A 27,398-nucleotide genomic window follows, 5' to 3' on the forward strand; every position below is an offset into this window, starting at 1 on the left:
TCCCAGCTTCTTGCCTACTCCAGCTCATACACTGAGTGGGCAGAGCACGGAGCAGAGATGGACCTAATGCTGTGTCAGCACCAGTCAGCAATGGCTACAACATCAGTGTGCTACAAACACTGCTTTAGTCATAAGTCTAAAACACAACAGCACCACATGGTTTGCTGTGAGGAAAAGCAACTCCACCCCAGCCATGCACAGTACATCTCTACACAGTAATGGTTATTAAGAGTTTATAACTGGAAATTAGAAAAAGGTGGTAGCTGAAAAAAATGAATGGTACATTAAGGGACTTAATGGGAAAAGGATTTAGTAAATAACTATAAAGTCAGGTGCGTGTATAAATACCTTCGTGAACTAGATCAGTGTTCTAGGATTGAAAAACTTTAAGCATTTTCTACCTTCCAGAAGCCTAACCCCACAAATTAGGTCTGTTTTAGAATTTATACAAACATTTTGAAGTTCAACAAAAGTAATACAACTACCAACCATAAATGTTGGCTGCTTTTCTGTTTTGATTTTGTTTTGGTTTTGTTTTAAACTGGATTATTTTTCTCAATAAAGTTTAAAAACATGCAAATGTATGTTTTAAAATTAGATCACACATTGGATATGCTGCTGATAAATTATCAAAAGAAAAATTCATCCGAAACACATGCATCCCATTTATCACTTCTAATGCAATTTTCTGGTTCCTATTTTCAGTATTCAGGGAATTTAACTGATTGATTCACCAGTGCTTAAAGAACATTAGTATGCAGGACATGATTTAATACTTTTTCCAGTAAGAAACTCATTATAATATCCACACACAATACCAGAAATATGACATTGACAAACTTGGTCTAAAAATTGTGAGTCCCAATGTCACATTATTTAAAATCTCAGTTCTCAACACAGTTGAGTTGGCAGAAGAAGCATCTGAGTCCAGAGTTGAGCAACGGCATAAAGCTGGTGAATGCTGCAGCCCACCTTCTGGGCAATGCACATACCATCCCCACCCAGAGCCCAAACCATGTGAGAAGTAAATTGACTTGTCTACTATATTAAAATGAAAGTCACTTTGATACAGTACATTCTCTTTGCAATGGGGAGAAGGGGGTGGAAGAGCTCCAGGTACAGAACCACTTACTTTGTTCTGTGAAGGACTGTTTACATGGGCAGATAGAACAAGGAGGACTGGCTTTAAACTAAATGCAGGGGAAATGTAGGTTAGATATGAGGAGGAAGTTTTTCACTCAGCGGGTGGTGACGCACTGGAACAGGTTGTCCAAGGATGTTGAATGTCCTGGAGGGATCACAATGATCATCCAGTTTCAACCCCCCTGCAAGGTGCAGGGTCATGAACCACCAGACCAGGCTGCCCAGAGCCACATCCAGCCTGTCCTTGAAAGCCTCCAGGGATGGGGCATCCACAACCTCCTCAGGCAGTTTGTTCCAGTGCATCACCTACCTCTGAATGAAAAACTTCTTCCTAATATCTAACCTAAACCTCCCCTGTCTCAGTTTAAGATCGTTCCCCCTTGTCCTATCACTACCAACCCTTATAAACAGCCATTCCCCCTCTTGTTTATATGCTTCCTTGAAGTATTGAAGCATTTATCCCCTCAAGTGTATATTCATGAATGCATTCCTAATATGCAATCCAAATTCCACATAAAACAAGAATAATTCCTTCTGTTTGACAAATACATTTATTTGTTTTAAAATTACTTTGACACATATTTGATATTACAGGCTATGACATATCTTAGGGTAATAAATGTGCATAGTCCATGAGTTTTCCATGTAAGCCAGTCCTCAAGTTAATATCATTTGCACATTAAATATACATATGTATATATATATGTGTGTGTGTGTGTATATATATATATATATATATATAATTTATAAGTATATATATAAAAATATATACAAATATATAAATATATATACAAATATATAAAATATTGACCTTCAAAAAGAACAAACTAAATTTTTGCCACTTCATATTTAATAATTTTAAAAGCTTGTTAAAATTTTGCTTCCTATATAACAACAACAGTGATGAACAGTCATATCAGAAAGGCCTGATATTTTATTTGGACCATTTTCTTTGTGGAAAATCTTTATGGCCCCTTCCAACCCAAACTATTCAGTGATTCTTTTCAGTGGTACTCAGTACCAGGACAATCAATTAGCAGTGGGCACAATCTGTAACACAAAAGGTTCCATCTAATCCACAGGAAACATTTCTTTACTGTATGGGTCACCAAGCAATGGCACATGTAGCCCAGAGAGACTCCTTCCTGGATATCTCCAAAAGGTACCTGGACATGAGCTTAGGCATCCTGCTCTGGATGTCCCAGCCCAAGCAGGAGCTGGGCCAGGCAGACCCAGAGATCCCTTTCAACGTCAACCAGTCTGGGATTCTGCAAACTTGCAGTTCTAGAAAAATAAATTATGGTTGGATCAGGACGCTCAAATTTCAGTATTTCATTTCAGACCTCTTGGTTCATTTTGAGGCTGTCACCCAATTCAAGCTTTAAACGAAAGTTGAAATCACATCAATTGTAGCAATTAGGTGGTATCTTTCATATATAAAGTTTTGAAATCACTCATTAAACCAACCATTAATTGCCTATAAATTTAAAATTAAATTATGTTTCCGTTCCCTTTACATATCCACTTTATTTAATCAGTGTGCTTATAATAAATTTATTTCAGAAGTTTAAGCACAACCTAATGGGTAATTTTTATCAAATGGGTTTGGATTTATTTTAATCATTTATTTAGTTAGTTATTTTGGGAATGTGACTTATTAGAAGAGAGTGAATTGATCTTTTGAATTTTCAGTTAAATCATTTAAAAATAAAGCTTTCATTACAGATTTCAAATAAGAATTTTAAGACTTCTGGACATATACATGATTGTACTAGGAACTCTATGGAACAATAAAAGATACAGAATCAAAACAAAGAGTTAAGAAAAACTTAGCTAATCCAAAGCTAAAATTGCATCTTGACAATCTCTGTAGTACTGATAACATTAGTGTGACTTGAAAACACTCCAGGTACATAAACTGTAAGTGAACCTTTGTAATCTGATATACCTTCGGAATACACTTATTTTATCCAAACACTTCAGGATCAAACAAAGCCAATCACAGCAAAGTGACCAGAATCCAAAAGTACTTTTTCAAGGTAGCTGCCTGAATAACTATGCTACAGTCTGCTGACGCTCTCCAGCAAGAAGGTGCAAGTCTAATCCCCACAGGCTGAATCAGACATCCCACAGTCCCCAAGCAAGTGAAAAACAGAAGGATTCTCTGACCATTTCTGATTGTATTGTAAACTCAAAAAGCAGGCATTGATCAGCATTTTTTTTTTAAGTGACAGCTGATCGTAATCTTCTAAAGAGTGCTTTAAAAATAACAAAAGTATTTTATAACAAATCCACATAAAAACACAAACCCTAAGTAAAATAACTTTTTAGCCTTCCTAGAAAGCATGAGCTCATGCTTTCACACAAATATAATGACATACCTAAGGCAGAATGCTATGAATTCTAACGAAAATAAAAACTGTTACTAGACAGTGTTGGATTGCATGGATTACAGTTGGAAAGTACCTTTGAGTTTCAGATTAACAAGAACAAAGCATGTACTTGGGCTGCATATAAACTTGTGGCAAGCAGCCTCAGATGTAGGAACAAGAGGTAAAGGGAGATAAAGAATAGTGAGTTGATGTGGCAAGGTTTTGGAGTCAGCAGTGCAGGCTGCACGGGTGCCTCCCATGAGCACAGACCTGCACTGCCCCATGTCAGAACAGAGCCAGCTGTAGCTGCTCCAAAAGGAACCCACTGCTGTCATGAGTGATAATGAGTGTGCTCTGGGAGAACAGATTTAAGGAAGGGCAACGGCAGCTGGGAGATAGGAGTGAGAAATGGGAGAGAAACAACCCTGTAGCCATCAAGATCAGTGCAGGAGGAGGACAGGATGTACTCTAGAGGCAGAGTAGAAGTGCCTTGCAGACCAACAGAGGCCTACTGTGAAGCAGGATGTACCCCTGCAGCCTATGGGCATCATATAGAGCAGAGCTCCACTGACAGCCATGAAGGAGCCACAGCTCACAGGAGCCTGTGGAGAGGAGACCACAGTTGGCCAGGACTGGGGGAGCTGCTATCCATGGTACCCATGCAGTCCTGAAGGGTGGGCCCTGTGGTATGGACCCATATTAGAGCAGTGCTTTGAAAGCTGCAGCCTGTGGAAAGCCCATGTGAGATCAACAGTAGTTGGTAGTAGTCCAATTACAAGTTTTGTTTATAGATTTTGAATAGATGAATATCTATTCAAGATATGCATCATTATTTCCTTTTATTTACCTGATTTACAAGATTGACTTGTTCTCCTAAGACTTCATACCAATATTGAAACCAGTTTTTAAATAGAACTAAATGCTTATTATGTGCCAATACAATGGAGATGTCTGAACTGGAAAGGTCAGAATTTGTTGCTATAGAAAAATCTGGAAATTCAATTTCATCACAGCAGAACACAGGCGTTTCTTTTATATATCTGCAGAATTTATGCACTGTAAATAGGGCTGAAGCTCCTTCCATAAGACTAGTGAGTATTGACAAGGATATTTTAATATTTCACATTAAAATACAGATGGTTATTTCACCTATAAAGCAATTACTTGATTGATTCAAAGCCAAGTAAGTGTATCCTTTTTCCCCCTTACAGGAAAGGTCAGCCTGATTTGCCTTCTACAGGTAACATGAGGTACTATGTATCTTAATAGAATAATCACCTGCAAGCTGATACCTGAGAGTTCCCAGATGCTTTTGAGAATGCACAACCCTGTTCAGTTTGGTTCTACTCAGTTCATACACTACACTCACTGCAAATGAAGATTATAAAATTCTCCTTGTATACTAACACTTTTATATGCGTAGTAATTCTAACACACAGTTAGGAGTAACTGAGGTTTTTGCTTAATTAAATACCAATGTTCTACTCTGCAGTGAAAAATACAGTAAAATCCACACTGAAATCAGAACAAAAAGACTTGGTCCCCTTAAATGCTAAAATTCAGGAATTTTTTGCTATGCAAAAGCCATCAGCACATGGATATAATAAAGCTTGATTATCCATCAGTGATTTTAAAATAAGTAATAACCAGAAGAGAACTCACTGTTTAACCTTCTGGTTTTCTATACTCCAGGGGATCTTCCATCTTTCTGTGTACTGTCATTTATTACACGCTACCACATGACACAGACAACTGCAATAGTATGAGTGTAGCTGACTATAACTTTAGCCCCATTTTGGAAGACACATTAGTAATTCTAGTTCAGTTGGAAGTAAAATCCACCTGTTATTGCTTCCATGTGCATATTTATCATCCATTAGTTCACCCACAATTACTTGTATGACTTTCCTCATTAGCGAACAAGATGATAGAGAAATTGTCTTAATTATATCTTTTTTTCCCTTAGTATTATTTTTAAAGTTCTGACAGATTTGTAACACGCTTAGCCTTCATGGATAATCACTTCATTTGGAGTCAAATTAAAATGGGTATTTCCATGCTTAAAGCTGGGAAACTTTTGAGAATGAATATCCCATCACAGTCAAACTACAAAACAAACTAAAGATGAGGCACGTGCAAGAAAAAAGACACACACATACCCATTTTGACCTAAGCAGGACAGGCTAGAAGGACTGGGGTTTAGAGTGTAATGTGAACAATGAAAAGTCAAGTATGAGAGATGCAGAATCAGGGGAAGGGTATATTAACACTGAGTACAGAGCTGCCCATGGGCCACCTTCTAGGCTTCCCACACTGTCTTCTGCTGGCGTTACCAGGTTCTTTGCTCTCCTGAGCCCTGAGAAAGTACAGTCATTGCCTCGGTCACCATTTGCAAATGGTCCAAGCTGCCAGAACAATCCTCAAGGCCTACTGAAGACAAACAGTAAGCTGTCCAACAGACTGTGCCTATGAAGTAAAATCTTTACTTGCAAAGCAGGCACCGACCTTACCTTCTGAAAAGGCACACTCATATTGCAATTCCCAGGTCACCCCTGTTTGCTTACCTGATCTGCCAGAAATCATGTGCACAACTCACAGTAATCGAGTGTTCTTAAAACATATCCCCTAACACTCGTAAAGTTTGCCTATCAACTGGAAAGTCATTATCTAAATAGTTTTTGTGTAAGACATAAAATTAATGCTTAAGTACTGGCTTAAATGAAAATTTAAAAAAAAAAAACAACAAAAACCAAAGCACAAAAACCAACACAAAATCAGCCATCTGGTAGGAGGTATATAAAAGCATTCCTTTTTTCCATAACGATATATACACATACACATATATTAGTGATATACATCAGAATCATTAAACAACTCAGAATTCAACTGACAAACAAATTATGGGTTGTCTAAAACCCACCAAGAAAGGCTGATCCCAATTCTTTGCAAGAAATTAACTTTATTAGGCACCTTAACAAAGTCCACCTTCTTCCATGTCAGCACCAGTCGACAGAGCTGGTACTACCGCTTCAGATTTAAACAATACACTCAAGTACTATTGAAATTTGGAAGTACTTTGTATAAGTATGGATCTCACAATTATTTTGATGCTTTTTTTTTTTTTTTCTGATATTCTCTAACAAAAAATAACACCTCAATGTTCCAATGAATGTAGGGTAAAAAGATACAAAATGAACTCTTTGATTATGATAATAGACCCTATAATTACAGGAATTTACAGATTCCATTTTCTGTAATAATATGGTAAATTTTCATACACTCAGATATTAGACCTGGGAGCACATCTGAAGCAAAATGTGTATTATTGAAGTCCTCCATGTGAAAATAATTGCATCAATGACTTTCACTGTTGCTTGGTGAACATTTACAGAGACAAAGAGTGGACAAGAGCACAGTGAGGTGGTGGGTGGTGCGTTTCAGCTAAAGGTGACCAGTCACTGTCACCTCACTGGTGCAGAATTTTACAAGCATAGCTATTCAGGCTCTTGTTCATTGCTGGCAAAAATGCATAGCAAATGGTGGTGGCTACATTAAAAATGAGTGTCTTAAAGCTCAGAATATGCTCTATCAAATATGCGCTCTTTGTATCTGCTACGGTTTCTGTGGAAATAAAGAGGAGGCATTACTTTTGGATGGACTGGTACGTTTTATAAGCAGCCCAAGACGGTTCCTCTTCACTCACTGCAGCCCAAGTAAGCCAAAAGGTTGGACACCCATGGCCTAAGGCTTGCAAATACTACTGGTCAATGCAAAAGAGAACCTTGAAGAAAAAGGATGGGATAAATGCCACCAATACTGATGACCAGTGTCTTCCCCAAAGGATTGACTGTTTTGTTCTCTATACAGTCAAGCCACAGAGACAGCTCGTAGGAGCTTAAAGAGACAACAAGAATACCAGTTCAGCCAAATTAGGAAGTATAGCTGAAAGTCAGCCTATCACAAAAACACTTCAGCTGGCTTTACCAAAACCTTTCAGTTCAGTAAATGGAAAGATTTAAAGGATCAGTGCTTTTCAACAAGAACAACAAAAATAGAAGGAGATATCTAGCCAGCTTTGAGTTGCACATTGTCACTCCCTGTCTTCCAAAATGATGGCTATACATTTTACATTCTCAGACCTACTTACATCTGCTCATCATTGTGTCATAATGAAGAATTTTAAAACAGCATACCTTACATTTTAAGGACACATGTGAAAAATGATGCCCAAAGACACAAGCTGAAGTATGAATAACCCAATTACTGCTAACTGTATTATTGGATCTTTTTTTGTTGCTTGTTTGTTTTGGACCTCACAGCATAATGCCAGCACTTATGGCTGAAAATGAATATCATTCAAATTCAGATTCATATGTAAAGGGAAATTTGGGTAACTGGGAAAAAAAGCTGAAACATGCATACAGTTTTACCTTCATGATTTTTCTCATGGGTTATTCAGGATTTGTTCCATTAAAAAGATCCTGGAATGCTCACATCTTTATGGACTCTTCACTAAACTAAGAAATGTTAACAACCTCCCTCACACTATCTATCAACAGCAGCTGAGAACTGCAAACTGTGTCAATATTGAGCCAAAAAAAGTGCCTGAAATGATGGTTGTTAGATACTTCTCTTTGGCCTCTGGGAGGACAAATGCACTGGTTGCAAAGGCTTAAAGCTGATGCTTATCATAGCATGCCCACAAATAAAGCAGGCCTGAGATAATGGGGACAGCTAAATAAATACTAGCTTACATAATCAGGATGCTCTTTCCAGCCTAAGTTATAGGTTAAATAAGTTATACATATGATCACAGTAGTAAAGGAATTTTTACATTATGCAGAACATAAAAATGAAAGAAGTTATGAATCTAACTTTAATGCTCTGCATTAAAAAATACAGAAATTATTGAGTAAATATTCTTACAAGAAAAGTAAAGGCAGTAAAATAGGGAAAATATGTTTAAGAGTCATAAAAAATTGAATTCTGAGTTCTAATAATTACATTACATGAATCAGCTTAATGAAATAACTTTCTGGCTCAAACAAGGTAACTTCAGCATATAATCAAACTAGTTTATTTCCAGAGATTGCCATTGGTTCCCTGAATATCTCCTATCACAGACCATTTAGGCAGTGTGCTCTCACCAACCGATGCAGGACACTAACTGCTATATCCACATGCTGACATTTGGGTTAAGTTTACAAACAAAAGAGGAGAGGAGCTTGTCTTACAAGAAACCTGAGAATATTCTTACAGCATATTTAAATAATTATTTGATGTGGTTTAACTTGTGAGTCAGCTCAGCATCACAGGGCCAATCACTCATAGCCACACATCCTAGCAGGATGGGGATGATAATCAGGAAGAAAAAAAAAGGTAGAACTCAGGTTGAGATAAAACTATTTAATAGTACAAAACAGAAATAATAGTAAATATACATATTTTAAAAAAAGAGACATGTGCAACACAACTGCTCATCACTTGCTAACAGACACCCAGCCAGGACCCAAGCAGTGGCTGCTCCCCTACCAATTCCTTCTTTATAGTTTCCACATTAAACTATAGGATATGGAACACTCTTTTGGTCAGCTGCCCTTGTTCTGTTGCCTCCCAGCTACTTCGGCCCTGCCAGCAAGGGGGCTGAGGTCACTAGGAGGAGCTGAAATACCCTTGTCTGCATGCAGCACTGCTCAGCAGCTAAAACATTGCTGCATTACCAACGCTGTTTTTTCTCCTAAAGCCAAAACACATCATGATATCAGACACTATGCAGAAAATCAACTCTGTTCCTGCTGAAATCAGGATACTATTACTGTGCTGACTGAGAACTTACAGTTGGTAGTAAAGGTAATTTTTAAGGAAACATATCTGAATTGTACCTTTAACTGTAGTTCTGTTCATCTTTTCTCACCAGAGGTTTCTACCATCAAAACTGCAACAGCTTAGGCAAGCACAAAAAGTACTTCACTTCTCAAAGCTGAGACCTCGGTGATTTGAGAAGACACGCTAAGGTTTGGATTGCCAATCTATTTTTAATAACAGTCAAAGCATAATTAATCTCATTTTCTAAAGTGTTTTTTTTAATTATTATTTAGAAAACAATGCCTGCAAATCCCTCACGTATGTTTTTGTTTGTTCGACACAGCAAAGTAACTTCCCAACACTGACAGTGATTGTTCAATTAAAGCTTCCTGATGATTTGATTGCTGATAATTTAATGTTAGACTAAATCTGCCTGGTTATGAGTGAAGGCCTTTCTCTCACATATTAGGGGCTCACTGGCTAAGGAAGAGCTGCCTGTGGGAACACAATGTGCTCACATGAACTACACTGCAGTCTTGAGACTTCTCATTGCTCTGAATGGCCACACTGAATAGGAGAAAAGGGAAAAGGAATTTTTTTTTTATTTTTATTTTTTTTAATGTGTGACACCAATTAATGAGATTTATAGCACTGTCAGAAACGAAGGCAGTACAAAGACGAACAGGAAGCAGAAGGGCCACAGTGAGCTGTAAAAACTCCTAAACCGCATGAAAGCTGTAAGAACCAAAGGAGTTTGCAATTTTTGTGCAGATAAATAAGGCAGATAAAGGAAAAGGAAACACAAACAGAGAATACTACCTGTGACCAATGCAGAAGGACAACAAAGGCACTAGTAAGAAGAGAAGCCAAATATTGGATCACCATCTCCATATAACCATTGTATATGTTTATGAGAAGAGTCAGGAAAAGAACTTTTTTTTTTTTTTTCTTCTGCATTTAAGTAAATGTTTATGAAAATGTTCAAGTAAATGTTTAAGTAAATGTTAAGTGGATCTTCATTTTGGACAACTTCATTCTTCTCATCATTTCTCTATTATCATAGAAAAACATATAAGAAAATAAATTCTCCTATTTACCTTTGTTCCTTCTGTACCCTTGCTGTCTTCTTGTTTCAGGCATTCTTGCTTCACAGGGTAAGAAATCTAGATTAAATCTGATGCTCTATCAACTTAGTTCTCTTTTTGTGCATCTTCTCTCACTCCATACTGGTAAGTCTCCAATTCAGTCTTTGTCTCCAGATAGCTTCACTGTCTTACACTTTTTAGACTACAGGCATTATTATTTACAGGCACTGTAATGAACTAGTTCTGAAATATTATGTTTTCCCTGGGGACTCTAAATCAATCAGAAGTACGTGTCTTAAAAAGCCACTGAGCAAACTGCAGCCTGCATTCTCTCCATGGTTAGTCCTGAGTGGAGTACATCCTCAGAGAGGATGAATAAGATGAATAAGCAGCCAAGGATGAAGACAAACAGGACCTGCAGTAGCTGGCTTTTAGATCAGCCTCAGAACCTGGTGCTCCAGGTGCTAAGCAACTCCAATAAAGCAAGCTTTAAGGGAAGATTTAATTAAGAAGACTCCAAAACAATTGAAAGTCCTAAACTGTCATGATTCTGGCCCAAGAAAACAGCTTGTCTGAAACCAACAAAAGAGCCTGATAAGCTTATTGTTCCAGCTACTAGAGAAATCTGGTGCATGAATAGAGTGATTTTACTCATTAAAAATTGCAGGGAGCTAGCAAAAAGAGGACAGAGAAAAATCCTTTGTTTAAGTAAGTACAGAAGAAGATAGCAATTTCCACTCTCTACATGGACAAAAATTTTGCAAGAGGTGACTGATACAAAATAGTCTTCTACTTATGGATGAACAAGTTCACGAGTTCTTCATTTTGTACAAGCATTTCCTATAAGTGAAACACGTTTTTCTCACTGCTATTTGAACTGCTATTTGAAGTTAAGCTCAACAAGTTCACGAGTTCTTCATTTTGTACAAGCATTTCCTATAAGTGAAACACATTTTCTCACACTGCTATTTGAAGTTAAGCTCAAATCTGAAGTGTTTCGCTGGAAAAAGCTACATTTAATGCAAATACAATGCTTTCATTGTATATGAATGGTGAAAGAAAAGTGCCCATAATCACAGAAGAGCAAGTCAAGGGAGGCATCCTAACTCCAGCCTAACAACCTTGACTGAACGTTTTAGATGGAACTAAAAATAGATATACTGTGAAACAGAGTAGCCAGAAGAGAAACTAACACAGCATGAGATACCACAACTGACATAAAATTTAAGCCCGTCAAAAACATGCCCATTGCAAGTTTTAAGACAATATTACCCTTCATACTGAGAGTAGATATGGATGTTTGGGTGGTCTTTGTAAAGACATAGATGTCAATTTCAACTGATCATGCCCTTTCCTACATCTCAGAATTAATTTTTCATAGAATCATAGAATCCTTAGAATTGAAAGTGACCTCTGAAGGCCATCCAGTCCAACTCTCCAGCACTGAACAGGAACACCTACAGCTAGAACAGGTTGTATACAGCCCCATCCAGCCTGACCTTGAAGGTCTTCAGATATGGATTACCAACCACATCTCTAGGCAACCTTACCACCCTCACTTGAGAAGACTTTCCTTATATTCAACCTAAATCTCCCCTCTCTATGTTTGAAACTATTTCCCCTTGCCCTGTCACCACAGACACTGCTAAAGAATCTGTCCTCTTCCTTCTTATACAGCCTTCCTTTAGATACTAAAAGACTGCTATCAGGTCTCCTCGTAGCCTTCTGTTCTCTGGGCTGAACAGCCCCAGCTGTCTCAGCCTGTTCTCATAGGAGAGGTGTTCCATCCCTTGCATCATTTTTGTTACCCTCTGTGAACGTGCTCAAACAAGTCTGTGTCTCTCCTGTACTGAGGACTTGGGTTAGACTGGGAGATTTGGATTAGGTTTGGGCACCATCAATAGGTTTAGCATTTGGGTTAGACTTTGTTTAAGCAGTAGAGATAGGGTTAGGCTAACCTTAAAGGTTAGGCGATGAGTTGGGGTTGTTTGAGTTAGGATTAGGCACTATCAACAGACTTAGGGTTATGTTCTTCTTAGTGTTAGGGTTTGAGTTAGATTTAGGCTCCCTTCAGGGTTAGGACTATGCTTACGGTTACGTTTAGAGTTAGGCCACTCATAGGTCTCATAGACTCCCCTTAGGGTTAGGCACCATCAATAGGGTTAGCATTTAGGTTAGAGTTAGGCTCTGCTTAGGGTTAGGCACTATCAACAGAGTTCAGGGTTTGGGTTACAGGTAGGTTTTGTGTTAGACTCCCTTTAGGCTTAGACCCTCCTTAGGATTAGGATAATGATTTGGTTAGGATTAAGGTTAGTATTAGGCACTTTCAATAGGGTTAGGGGTTATGGATAGGCTCCCCTTGGGGTTAGGCTCCTCCTAGGGTTATGGCTTGTTTCTTTTTGGGAAAGAAACATTTTTTGCATAACAGTAAGACATTATGACTCCAAAGAGATCCAAAGAGGTGCCATGGAGCTCTGATATATGATAAATCCCTGCTTGTAGAACAGAAAACCTGTGTTTTTGAGTAACATCAGGAGATGTATTGATACAAACCAGTTATGTGGTTTGAATGATAGACAGAGAGGAGAGGTTATCCCAGCACACCATAACAGTTAAAAAATAATAATAATAGAAGAATAGAGAGGGCGTAACCAAGGGTGTGGGACACTCACTGGGGGAATTAGAAGCATCAGATAGGCTGTGAATCCTGGAGTACTAAACCAGTGAGGAAATGAGCAAGAGAATTCACTCCAAGAAGTAGGAAATATAAACTGTTGCATCTCACCAATCCAATGCACCTTTTCTCAAGTTGTTTGCTATTAGTAAAGCATGAAATAAATTGTGATTCATAGCAAATTCTGTCTAAGCATAGACTACTGAACATGAGCATTTCTCACAGGGTTACAGTTGTGGATAGGATTTGGATTATGTTTAGGGCTATAGGATTGGGTTAGGGTCCCCTTAAGGTTAGAGTTTGGATTGGGCACTATCAGTAGAATTAGGGTGAGGGTTAGGCACCACCAACAGGGTTAGAATCCTCTTAGAGTTCAGCATCATCAGTAGGATTAGGGTTGGATTCCCCTTTGGGTTAGGCTTGTTAGGGTTGGGCATCTTCAACAGGCTTTGGGTTAGGCCTTAGGATGTTAGGGTTTTGTTTTCATCAAGTGAGCGCTGCTTGTCATAACCTTCAGTGATGTCTGAAACAGTACACAGCCTTCATTGAGAAGTCAATATTTTTCCACAATTCTATTTGAAAATGGTCTTGCTTCCAGATCCATTTTAATTGTTTCTCATGGTTTCACATACAGAAGCGTCACGTATTTGTAGAGAAGATATCTCCTTCTCATATTTCACAGCTAGAAAACTAAGAAAGCATGCATCTGTACAATGGGAAGAATAGAGAATACAGCAGATAACATCTTAATGTCTGTAATATTCCAGTACGAATGAGGAGTTTGGGTAGTCTTTATAGTTTATCTCTGGACTCAAGATGATATCTACTGCCCCTCTCTAGTATACTTAAAGGGAAAAAAAAAGCACCAGAGAAATCACAATAACAAGCTATCAGTCTCCACCTTTTTTAAAATTTAATTAAAAAAAATAACAAACAAACAACCTTCTCCCTTTTTGTCTCTGTAAAACCTGCCAAACCAAAAGCTAAACGGAAACTGAAGGTGCACAGAGGATATTTCATGGAATTGCAGGTTACAGGAGATCATGTTGGAACGTGACAACGAGACAAAACTCCAAAATAGCAAGGAGAGGAGATAATGAGTAATAAAGAAGCACATTTGGCCACTGGAGGACTGAACATTCAGTGAAAAGATGTGGATATTTAAAGGACAGAAAACAGAATGGAAACAGTGGGAAGAAGAGATGAAGACGGAAAAGAGTGTTAATTAGACTTCCAAATTAGAGGCCAGCTGTAGAAGAAAATGCTCTTTAATATTATGTTTCTAACTCAATTTTTAAAATTTTCCAGTTTACAGTAACATTTTAAGAATGATAACTATCAGTGCTTCTTTTATGTGCATCTAATTAGTCAGTGTCAAAATAAATTAGCTAAGAAATCCATTTGCTCCATAACAGTGAAGAGGCAAGGTGCATCACACATTCCTACTAAGGAATTCAGTCTAGGATTCTACCAGAGAATCATAGAATGGCCTGGGTTGAAAAGGACCTCAAAGATCACATATTTCAACCCCCCTGCTGTGGGCAGGGTCACCAACCACCAGACCAGGCTGCCCAGAGCAACATCCAGCCTGGTCTTGTATGCTTCCAGGGATGCACCCAAACCTTTCAGAATTGTATTTAGTCCCTCCCAGAAGCTTCAAAAACAGAAGGCTGAGACTGTGTCAACTCTAGGTCCAGAAAGAACCTACCACAATTGGAAAAAGAGATCAGGAACTAAAATGTAAACATTTGGGGAAAAAAAAAAAAAAAAAAAAAGACAGAGTTAAAGCTGTTGAAATTTTTGTTATATTATTCATTTAATATTTGACATTTACATTTGTACTTTGCATCAAAAGATTGGATTAATCAATCAAATGAAACAAAAAATTTGAAGAGCTTACCTCAGGTTTAATTAATACTATGCACTAAATATAATCCAAAACTTGAGATGGATTTTATATGGCAATAAAAAGCAAAGAAAAAAAAGAGCAACAGTAATAGGCTTATTTTGGTTCAGACTGATTCTTTACTAGAAAGTGTCAGACAAAAATCCAAACCAGCCATTGTTCCAGTGCATGTCCTAGATTCCAATGCATGTCCTAGAGCAAAGACACCATTTTATTTTAAAAAGGAACATCCACCAGCTCCAGAGCTTGGCACTGAGTTGTCAGGCTCTGCTGGCCCTTGATCGTAACCTTCTCAACTGACAGCAGTTCCTCAGACTCACAGCTATTTATTTTTATTGTAATACATTTATGCCTTCTGCTCCATCTCAAGAAACAATGTAATTGTCATTTTAAGAGTCTAAAAACATTAAACATTAATATAACAAAATGAAGCTATTATACATCTCTCAGTTTATAATGTCATATTTCAGATATGGTACTTCACATTTGTTTATTACTATTAGACAAATAATTTAATTTTAATTCCTACTTTTTTATGTTTCTTGTGTCAGAAAGAGCTTACTAAAAGCCATTAAGAAAACTCAAATTTCCCCTTTAGTAATGTTTTTGTCACAGTGAAAACAAGCTTTATGTGACTATTGTGCATGTTTGTGACAACATAAATGTATAGTCATAACTGTAACCACTCTCACCACCTCATTCCAGTGTTTTTTAAATCCTCTGCCTAATTTCAAGCAAATTCCCAAGGGAGTAAATGGCACAAAAACCCACATTCCTTCAAATAGTATGAAATTAGCTGGTCAGGTAACAGGACCAGATCATGCAAGTCCCTTTAACTGAGGAAAGAACTCTTTTCTTAAACCCCATTCCAAGCAGAGAAGAATTATGAATGTTTCATCCAAAGGCAGATTTCTGACAGCTCTTGCACCTCAGTGGTCACAAAATCCAAGCCAAAAGCTTAAAGCCATCATTCATTAAATTGTTAGTTAATGGGAAGGAGTCTGCCTATCATTTTCATTGGGTTTTTTTTACTTGTCTTCCCTTAAAGACAACTTTACCATGACATCTATCTGCATGCATCATGAATAGTCAGAAAAGCAAAGGACACCTCCACATTATTTTTTCTACTTGACTTTCATTCCTCCATCTTTTTCTTCAGTACACACCAAGGCTACTACAAAGTCCTGCTGTAGTAAGGGACAAAAAAGTAAGATTAAAACAACTAAGACCCCTCACCTCAACTGTGTGTAATACTGTGGCATTTCCAGATCACTGCTGGCTTCCCTTCAAAAACTGCTAAACTGGCTCCTCTGAAACAATGATGAGAAAAGGGTTAGAACTTCAAATTAGAATCAGCTAGAACTTCAAATTATGCTCATGATGTTGAGATACAGAAAAACCTGGGTCTTCCAAAGGCTCCATCTAGCTGCCTGAAACTAAATGCTTCCCTGAATAAATCACTTCATCTAGAATACAGACTGTTCTGTGCTAGGGAAAGAATCAAACCAATTAAACAGAATATCAAAATGAAATAAAAGATGATTTGAGCAAGCCCAAAAGACAGTGCACATTAAAAATAACATGGTACTGTGAGCAATCTTAAACTGTCTGTCTACATTTGTGTATTTAAGAACTGAGGGCAAGCACTGCTGCAGAATATGGTCCAAACTCCAAAATTCATTCCCAACTTTGACTAATTCAGTCACAAGGCACACTATAAATACCACTGTTCACCAAACAGGTGCATTAGGATGCAGTCTTTACATTGTTTAAAACAAAAATTAAAGATCTGAGCCCACAGTACTTGCAGGAAAATTCTTAGGTGAGCTTATTTGAGAAGAGTTAGTTTGGTTTTCTATAACTCAAAGATATTACAGTCTCCTGACTAGCATAACAACAGTGTACCTGCTTGATTCTTTCTTGCTGCAGTTCTATAAACAAGAGAATTCTAAAAGTATGAATCCAGCTCTCTCTCTCTTGAATGTTTAATGCAATCTGTTCTTTAATAGAGCTGATCCAGCTTTCAAATTCATAGCAACTAACCATCAATTAGTTGGTGCTGGGTTAACTGGATGTTGAAGAGATGCAGTTGCATAGAAGTCTAAATACACAAATACTCACAGGCATCAGGGTTATTCATTGAGATTATTAGCATGAGGAAAAAAAAAAGAAAAAAAAAAAAGAAAGAAAAAAGAAAAAAAACGTTGGATCGGATGCTTGAAATGCAAAGTGGGTCAATACTTCACTCAGATAGAAATGAGTGGGTGCTGATTCTGAATACTCTGTCCCAGCCAATTTTAGGCACGCACCTCCTGTTCACATTTTAGAAAGATGGGAAAAAACAACAGCGAAGCTTCGTCACAGTAATAATTCAGATGTAGTTTTTACATTACAAGATATAAATGCAAAAAAAAAGCCAAATAACACCTCAAAAAACCCGAGGTAGTGCTATGCTAAGTGTTGCCACAAAAATCCCAGAAGAGGCGTTTCTAAAGGGCATTCCTCAAATCTAAGCTAGGTGTCTAATCACCGTATTCACAGAAACACAGAATCGTAGGGGTTGGAAGGGACCTCTAGAGATCACTGAGTCCAACCCCCCTGCCCAAGCAGGTTCCCTACACCATGTCGCACAGGCAGGCGTCCAGGCAGGTCTTGAATATCTCCAGATATTCAATATTCTCAGGTGCTCTTACAGAAAGATGTCTAAACTTCCAGGTTAAAAGAAAAAAAATAAAAAATTTTAAAAAAAAAAGCACAACAAAACCCAAAAGACTAAAAAGACAAAAAAAAACCAACATCCAAGACCCAATCCAAAACACACACACACAAGAAAAACCACCACAGGATAAGCCAGCTCATGGCAGTCAACAGAATGCAGGGAATTAGCTTAAGACCTTACTGTCAGTACTAACAGCACACGCATGGTCTAGGTCAGTTAGAACTTCCCCTATAGGTTCACAGGGAATTTTATCTGCACCTGTGGCAGGAAATGGCAGCTAAGTAGTAATTTTGAATTAATTAGAGGAACTACATTCTATGAGGAGATGGGATTGAACTATCCAAGTCATTTTGACACAGTCTCAGATGCACACGCTCATTCCTACTCATGTTCCTTCCTACCTTTAAGCCATAAATAAGAATCTAACTAGTAGAAATGCTTGGAGTCAGAAGTGAACGTGTGTTACCATTCATAGCCAATAGGATTGAACTTGTACTATTTGGTATCAGGTACTGTTAGTCTGCACGAGATCAATGCCTGCTGAGTCAGCCCAAGCTTGGTAACTCCTTCCCCAGGATCACAATCACAGCACAGATGAGGCTGGCAGGGATCTCTGGATCCATTTGGCCCAAGCAGAGACACCCAAATCTGGAGGCCCAGGAACCCCATCCTGGTGGCTTTTGAAGGAGAAGACTCCACAGCCCCTCTGGGCAGCCTGTACCAGTGCTCTGTCACCTGTCAGGTTACTGCTACCTTTCTAAGGAAGCCCTGTGCTCTTCTTGCATCATATGTCAGTACTTGGTCTTCAACGATTCCCTTTCACGCCATTCAGAAAGACAATTTAAGTATCAAATCATACAACAATTCAGTGAAGAAATAAAACTCTGCTCATCCACACAACACAGCATTGGTGGAAAAAAGATGAAGTCCAAAAGAGCACGTGTTCTTAGGCAGATACCACTGATTAATGCAGTACAAAAAGCCACAACAATGGTAACAGAAGGCTACTACTACAGGCAAAGGAGAGAGGATACACTATTGGAAGAGCTGCAAACTACTGGAGAACAACTGAGTAGCAGCTAATGGCATTTACCACTAGTGACTGTAACACAGGGGAATTATACTTCATTAGCAGAACACCACCCAGTCCCTCAGCCACCAGCTAACTGCATAACCATGCAAGATGTACGATGGTAAGTTCTTCTGATTCCAGAGCATTTATTTATGCAAGCATTAAATATGATCTGTTTATGCATCACCATTCCTGCATTCACTTCAAAAAGCTTCCAAGTTCTCTCTTCATATTTTTCTTGCCTGTGATTGCCCTCAATTACCCAATGCTGTTTTATGTGTTCCCTGAAATGCTGGCTTGCGAAGCATGTAGAGAGCAATTACAGTCACTACCTACTCAGCAAATAACACGGCAGAAAACTGAATCCAAGTCTACTCTGATCCAACTTGGGATGTGGAAATAAATACTCTGCAAAAAAAAAAAAGATGGCTGTCATCTATTACAACCGGTGATTAATTAGCATCAAAGCCAAAAGTGGTGGAAGAAAATGCTGGCTGTTTCTGAATGAAAGATGAAACACAGGTCTCACTCAATGTACCAGAACTTTTGCGGATATGAAAAAGTGATGTGTTAGGGAATATAACTGACAGTGAGCAGTGCAATGCATATATAATCGAAATACTAGTATATGTTAATGTAAGCTTCAACCCATGCATCAGTTTTGATCCTATCAACTTCAGAAACAGTATTTCCCTTAGTAAGAGTTACAACATCAAGCACATCTTGTTGAGAATACCAAGTACATCAAAGTGATAAATACACATAGCTGTTAATTGATGTTAGGAAGCAGAAGAGACAAGAACTCTGATGCTTTTCCTCCTAGCATTACAGACCAAAATAACTTTCAACAGCTGCATGAACGCTTCAGCTTTATTTCTTCAATCCACTCCTTACTACTGAGGTCTAAGTGGATTCTGCACCTAAAAAATAAATCTCTTCCTGGTATCAAGGAGCACAGTAACAACCTGTGGACAGCCCGTAAGGTTTAAGGGACATGAAGAGCCTTCCAAAGACTCTTGCCACAATGAGAACCTTACAGCACAGTGCCTAGTGAAATACTAAGCAATATATGAACTGCTATAAAAAGCACAACTTCTTTATTTTTTTCCTCTGCCTTTAGTAACTAAAGCATCCTACTGTTGTAACAATAGAAACGAGCAACTTACACTACTGTGAAACTAGGTTACAGCACAGAAGAGCAACGTCAAGTAACTAGCTTGAATTTTAATGTGTAGAACTACATTAACTGATGAAAATATAGAAGAAAATTACAGTTATCAAAGGCCCAACTTCCCAGCAGCCCTAAGGCACTCAACTCCCATCAAAATATGCACAAGTCCGGAACCTACACAGCAAGTGCCTCAATTGGAACAGTCCTTTATGTAGAATTTGGGTAGCAAAAAATGGTTCGGTTTCTGTGAATTCACAAACTAGAAAACTCACAAACAGTTCTCTGGGATCCACTTAGAGTTTGATCAAACTGGAATTTATTTAGTGCACACAGCCAACACTTCTGAGAGCAAACCAACACAATCTGTCCTAACAGCCTCAGTTCGTGAAGAAAACTAGACCCTCTGTCATGCAGATCGGCAAATGCCACCATGGACTGGAGACAGAGCATCCTCCCCACTATTTTCTCTGTGCTGATAAACCAGCATAGAAGAGATTTCACATGTAGTAGGTTTGACCAAGTGCAAGCCAAATACTAAGAAGGTAGACTTGCATCTTGGGATAATACTGCTGGAGTGTAACATATGTGCATTTAGATGTAAAAACTGCACGAGAAACAAGATGATAAATGGTAACGGTCGTGATTGCTCTGGTACCCTTTAAAATCCTCAGCACCCATAGCTCACGCACAGAAATAGTACAACACACACATCTACAGATCCAAGTGAAGCATATCTTCTTAACGCTAAGAGGAATAACGTTCCCGACTGTGGGACTGCGAACGAAAACGTCGGTAGCACCATTGTCACAGACTTTTCGCAGGACAGATGCACTCCCGAGAGCGGAGGGCGGGTTTCCTGGGGAGGAGGCGACCAGGTCTCCCTTCTCGCCAGGTCTCCCTCCCTCCCACCCTCGAGGGGGGTCAGCACCGCTGCTCTCGGGGCGGCCACCCCCGCAGCTCTGGGCTGTCACCGTACAGACACGAAGGCGAGGGGCTGCACTGGGCCCGGGATGCGGAGGAGACACACGTGCGAGGCGGGCAGCGGGTGCCCGGCGCCCCGATCCCTCTCGGCCGGACACACGACTCACGGACAACGGCCCCCAGAGGAGCCGCCCCCGGCGCGGAGGAGCGCTCCTTACCTCGAAGAGAGGACCGATCTTATTCTTCTCCAGGTAGGCTTGGATCCTGGTTTGCTGGTGAGACGCCATGAAGCGCTCCGGAGGTGGGAGCTGGAGCTCCTCTTCCCCGGCGGCAGCTGCTCCCGGCTACTCCCCCGCCTCCCAAGGGCTGCCACGGCAGGAGCGGGGGACGGTGCTGCGAAGGGGCGGCGGCAGCCCGAAGTGCTCGGGACGGAGCGAACTCGGGGAGCGGGGACAGGCAGCCGGCTGCCGAGCTGCGGCGGGCTCCGTCCCCTCAGGGAGCGGCGGGCAGGCGATGCCTAAAGCACAGCATTGTGCGGGAGGGAAAGAGCCGCAAAGGCGGCCCCGAGTCTGCCGTGCTCCGCGCTGTGCGTGTGTGTGTGTGAGCGCCTGACAGCGCCTTGGTTACGGGAGCAGCCGCGGCTCCGAGCTGCCTCCCTCTCCACAGCGCCGCGCCCCGAGCAGCCGGCCGGGCTCTCCTGCCAGCGCCCGGCTCCGCGCTGAAAGGAGGGAGCGGGGGAAGGGGAGGAGAGCGGGAGGGAGGCGGCTCTTTGCTCGCTCTCGTTCCGCCAGTCAGCCCTGTAGGTCAGCCCTGTAGGTCAGCCCCGAGGCGAAAAGTTGGCAGGTCGGGTGCTGGCTCCTGCGGCTGCCCGGCTGCCCTGAGGGGAAGTTCCACAGGCGGGGTGTCCAGCGGTACCAGAGGAGCCGATCGCGGAGCTGGTCGAGTATGAGTACGGTAGTCAGCACTTTTCCTTCTTATTTTTCAATGATCCTCAGATCTTAAAGCGCTACCTTTCTCACAGTACCGATGTCATTCCCAATTAGCTGTTCGGAGGATCTTAATAAAACGGTTGAAGTGCCCAAACGGACAGATGCTCCCTGGTTGCGAGTTGTGTCAGTTCCCTCTGGTAGCCAAAGGGCTCTGATTCAAAACCCAGCAGAGTAAATGAGAAACGTCCAGCTAGCTTCAGGGCACAGAGAATCAATGGCTACACAAGTATGTATTCCTTCTCTACTTCAAGTAATTAGCTCCCCCACCTTTCCTGGAGCACGGTCATAAACAGCTTTCTTTTTCCCCTTCTTTATAGAAAAGAACAAAAATAATACACTTCTCAGGATTTGACACTTGTGTTCTTCCTGCAGTAACTGATTCCACTGTACCAGCATCCACCTGTCTTAAAAAAAAAAAAAAAAAAAAAGGAAAAAAAAGTAGGAAAGGTGTATCTTGTATTTTCACACTATTTCTTTTAAAAGCTTGAAACAGCTGTGAGGAGAGCTCACGTCTCAGCACATCTGCTGAATCAGATCACGCTGTGCTCTGTGAATGCTCAAGTACAGCCTCCCCAGATCGAGAGCTGCGAAAGAAGGATGACTTCAGTCTGGAGTCAAAGGAACATGAGTTCTGCTCTCACAGTCACTGGCTGTTGTTTGACTTCAAAGCCCTTTTAACTGACCTTAAACTTCTTCCTCTACCTAAGACAAGGTCAGGTGCGTGTGTGATAAAGATAGCTTGCTGCATACTCTAACACAAGCAATGGCTTGTGGAATCCTTTAAGAGTTTCTCTGGAACATGCTCAGTTTCACTATTCACCCCAGTCCTAGTGAGGCAGTTTTGTTTTCTTTAGTAGACACTAAAAATACTTTTTATTATTATTATTATTATTATTATTTATTTGGGTTTTTAATCTGCTGCTAGTACATCTACAATTCATATCATCTCCAAAAAGGGCAGCTACTTCACCTGGTGCCACTGAAATAACATCATGCTAAGCTAGTTTAATCAGCCTAATGAATATCATAGTCATAAGGGTTATTACCAGTGATGCACGTTCTCTACAGTGCCTCTAATTATTCCTGTCAAATGAAAATGTTTTTAAGGTTTCACAAGTTTCCAGTAGATAACTCTCCTGCTTTGCAAAACAGTGCCTCCTTCCAATGATCTAAAAAGGAGAACAAGGAGAATGTGTGTTTCTTTAGCCCTACACAGCCTGACTTTTCAAAGCAGCGGTACTTCAGACCTTCCGTGACCTGACCACACCAGCAACTCTGAACTATGGTTGCTCCACAGAGACACTTCTTAATTCCACAATTCCTGTAACACTTACCTGATAGGTTATTCTTTGATACAGATTAAGCACTTGAGGGAGACATGAGCACGGACGGCTCTTTACCAAGAGCTTTGTGTTCCTGTTTTCTGGTTCAAGGTCTCCAGCAACTCTCTTAACAGAAAGCTCTGAGTGCTGAAGGATGGGAGTGCAGATGTCTCCTGCAAAGAGCACAGACTCAGTGACATGATGGAGTAGGAAAAGAAACCTCACAGTTGGCGTTTTTTACTCTAATGTCTTTACAGCCCAGTTGTAGCATATAGTCTCTGTACTGTATTGTCCTATGATCCCTGTTTCATTTTTTAGATACTATTTGCTAAAGCCAAACAGCATTTCCTCACAGGAACATATTTGGTATGAAGAGCAGTATATAGCATGCACAACTATGTAACACTCTGGACTGAACTGTAGGAACAGTATGACTGCAAGAATTGCACACAGACATTAAAAAAATATAAGGTGTCCCAGTTTCAAATCATATGCACCACAGAAGTGAAAAACATAAGGTACAAAAAGCCATGGAGAGAGGACAAAAAAAGCTAATTTTAAGATTCTTATGATGACTCTATGCAGTTTTTATCCTTTGTCTTCACCCATAATATCCAAGTTCTGTGTATATTAACCACCATATTTTGGTTGTTTTCTCATGCTGTATTCACCAATGGATGAAGAGTGTGCACAGTGTGTTTTGATTGGTTGCTTTTTGTTTGTATTAGAGCTAATTTATTTAGCTCTAATAGGGTCCCATTAAGTAATTCCTTAGTATTCTATATAATCTCAGTCATGTTATCCATTATTCACGAATAAGATTGCTGCAGTTCAGACACCAAGCAATGAACTTTCAGATTATGGGCACTCATGGTACTCATTGGAATTAAGGTACCCAGGCATTACATGCAATGAAGGCACTCTTCAGGAGAATCAAAGCTGCCGATGCCAAGCAGAAAAGGAAACTGATGACTTGGCTGTCTCTCGCACTGTGGTCACACAGACCCAATGCCAAGTCAACCATTTTCTCTCTGCTGGCTAAAATTCGATCTACATGCTCTGTAGGAAGTTTATTTAGTTATTTGAGATGGCATCTGAGGTGCTAGTTAGATTAATACCTAAGATACATTTATAGCAGCTATATGTGAATTTCTTACAGACCTTTACATAGCATTGTAGTTCCCAGTAAGTACTTCTATGCTTCAACAATCAAAATTGTTGCTTAGAATTTCTCAACATTCTTTCAATAAATAAATAAATAAATGAGAAAAAAACAACAGCGTAGCAGGCAGCTGGTGGTATTTTCTCTAAAGAAGCTTTCAATTTGTCAGTGTTTCCTTTGAATGAAATAACTCTGTAACAAAGAGTCCTTCCGTTTCTGTGGTGTGTTTCTATTGAATTTGGAATTCTATGCAAAGTTATTATCTACTTCACTAAGAGCAAAGAGAGTTATTAGTCAACAGATGACTAAATATAGTTCTCATTGTAACTTGAAATTACCTTCAGGAAAATAAAAATCCCTCAGCACCTTATCCACAAGGCAGTATTTTTTATGGCTAAAGCACAGCCTTGGAACTTTGCAAACCCCTGTTGCAAAATTGTCTGAAACAGCATCTACACACACTGGCTGAATATTGCAGTGCTTCAAGCTGTTTAAAATAATGGAGGTCTAGCAGTTCCTGACCTAGAAAGCTTCCATCCAGCTTTTTATTTAGTTATTCTCCTAAAAATGGATCTGCTTGTATAGTATGTTGTCAAAAGAAATTGAAGCGTCTTAGTTTGTTGTACTGAAACATCCAATTTGCCTTTTATCCCATATCAAGTTAGCAGACAGAACTGGGAATAACGTCACTGGAAGGGTCATGCTAATGATTTTGTAGACTTAATCTTGTTTGGTGCATTTTTTTTTTTTAAACTCATTCAGTAGAGGATAATATCCCTACTAGCATCAACTTGAATTTATACAACCCTGAATATCCATCCTATGTTTTTATGTTCACACCAAGATGAGAGCCATGTAGCTTTAAAATCAATGCTGGATAGGGAGGTGATTGTCTCTCTCTACTCGGCTCTTGTGAGGCCCCATCTGGAGTACTGTGTCCAGGTGTGGAGCCCTCAGTACAAAAAAGACATTGAGATTTTGGAAAGGGTCCAGAGGAGGGCCACGAAGATGATCAGGGGGCTGGAGCACCTCCCCTATGAGGACAGGCTGAGGGAGTTGGGTTTGTTCAGCTTGGAGAAGAGAAGGTTGCGGGGTGACCTCATTGCAGCCTTTCAATACCTGAAGGGAACTTACACCCAGGAGGGGAGTAAACTCTGAAAGGACTGACAATAGCAGGACATGGGGAAATGGTTTTAAGTTAAAAGAGGGAAGATTTAGGTTGGATGTTAGGGGGAAGTTCTTCACTAGGAGAGTGGTTAGGCCCTGGGACAGGCTGCCCAGGGAGGTTGTGGATGCCCCGTCCTTGGAGGTGTTCAAGACCAGGTTGTACGGGGCCCTGGGCAACCTGATCTAGTAAATGTGTATGTTTGGTGGCCCTGCCAGGCAGGGGGGTTGGAACTACATGATCCTTGAGATCCCTTCCAACCCGGCTCATTCTGTGATTCTGTGGATGCACTGTAAGAAACAATCATCATTCTCCTTGAACATTCAACCTGCCTATGTTTTGGATATTTTGGCCATTATAAGTTGTGATCTTGGATACAAAAAAGTCAACCTCTATGATAAATCATTCCTATTCCCTGCAGGTAGGTCTGGAACTCTGGGGAATATAAAAGCTTGCTTTATCTGCAGGCTCTCAATGGGGACAAGAGCAGATCACTAAAATCCTGGATTAATAAGCCCACGCTGTGCTTTAGGATGAGTGACTATCTCTCCAGTTGCCTTATTCTCAGATATATTGTGCAATTTGTTTTCATCACATTCATCTTCATGTTTTCAGTGGTTTGTTTAGGAATGCCCTTCTCTCATCCTATTTAAAGACAAATGCGTTTAAACATAAAAAAATATATAAAAAAATACTTACCTTCTTACTAATCCAACCATTAAGGGAAATCATTACCCTATGAAGAGTTTATTGCCACTTTAATCCATTTTTAGCATTTTTATAGTTGTTCCTTTCTCATTGGCTATAACAAGTAAGTAAAAGGAATAGTTGCACTACTACAAGAACACTGGTCATAGGGCAGGACCCAAGTGTATATGTCAGTCATAGAAGGGCTTGGGTTAGAAGGGACCTTACAGATCATCGTCTTCCAACCACTCCTGGCAGAGATTCCAAAATGTTCAGTGTGTTCCAAGGACAGATCTGCTCTAAGATTCCACAGTCGAAGCACAGGAAACCATGGGCGGGCATTATAAGGAAGCCAACTTAGCTGATAAGGCTGCTAAGCAGGGCTCTCACTATCAGCATAAAGGCAGATAGATAGACTAGATCATATTCAGCAACACTATCACTCAGGGACTGAAATAATTAAAGAAAAGATTTATAACACCATTTGTCAGTTACCTTCTTCTTCCTTCCAGAGGGATACAAATATTAATTTAATTACTTGGTAGTGGCTAAGACCATAAAACAAGGAACTGTTCCTTTCTCCCATTCTCCGTGGCTCTGCCAGACCAGGAGAATCTGTCTGCACACTGTTATCATTTTGGGAGCATGGATGACAGCAGGGACTGTACCGAGACCTTTTGTCAAACCACGCTGTCTGGTCCAATTCTTCCGATCTGTTCTTGGCACCTCTAACATTGTGCAGACCAGCCACTAGGGGGGAATAAAGAGTCACACTGCTTCCGTGGGTTGCGTTGGGCGCTGCTGTGCAGGGCGCAGCTCAGAGGTGTCCATGAATAAACGCAGTGCCTCTATCAGCTGGCCAATAGTTCGTCTTGCAGTCAGACTGCATTTGTGCATGTTGTGTTCAGATAGCAAGGCTTACTTAAAAGACTATGAACCTGGAATACGTGTGTGTACTCACTTGGTAATTACTATCAATTACTATGCTTGTAATGCTAATTATTTGCAGCGGTAAAGTCATGTGTGCTCCCCCAAACCAAGAGCATTATACCATGTTGTTGTTTGTTTTGTGTTTTGTTTGTGTTTTTAAACTCAAAGCATGTAAGTTTGGTTGTTACATGCTTTCGGATAATCGTATTTAAAGTGCTTTGCCAGATGATAGATAGCCTTTTCAATATTAGATGGGGGGAAAAGAGGCAGCAGCA

The 27,398-nt window shown here is 40.0% G+C and overlaps 1 protein-coding gene across 4 annotated transcripts in view; it reads right to left on the reverse strand.

Moving 5' to 3' along the window:
- Positions 1 to 21,588, reverse strand: part of C2H8orf34 (chromosome 2 C8orf34 homolog) — a 146,780-nt gene extending 125,192 nt beyond the window's left edge. For 3 of the 4 annotated variants that reach the window (XM_015855747.3, XM_015855746.3, XM_085539453.1), the window contains exon 1: positions 21,087 to 21,588. In XM_015855747.3, coding sequence (XP_015711233.2) covers positions 21,087 to 21,155 — 69 coding nt within the window. In that variant the 5' untranslated portion in view covers positions 21,156 to 21,588. The remainder of the gene's footprint in view (positions 1 to 21,086) is intronic. The other variant, XM_085539451.1, reaches the window with a different exon arrangement.
- Between the last annotated feature and the right edge of the window lie 5,810 nt (positions 21,589 to 27,398).

The sequence above is a fragment of the Coturnix japonica genome, chromosome 2 (genome assembly GCF_054131305.1).
Source record: "Coturnix japonica strain WE chromosome 2, WE-NBRP24, whole genome shotgun sequence".
NCBI lineage: Eukaryota > Metazoa > Chordata > Aves > Galliformes > Phasianidae > Coturnix > Coturnix japonica.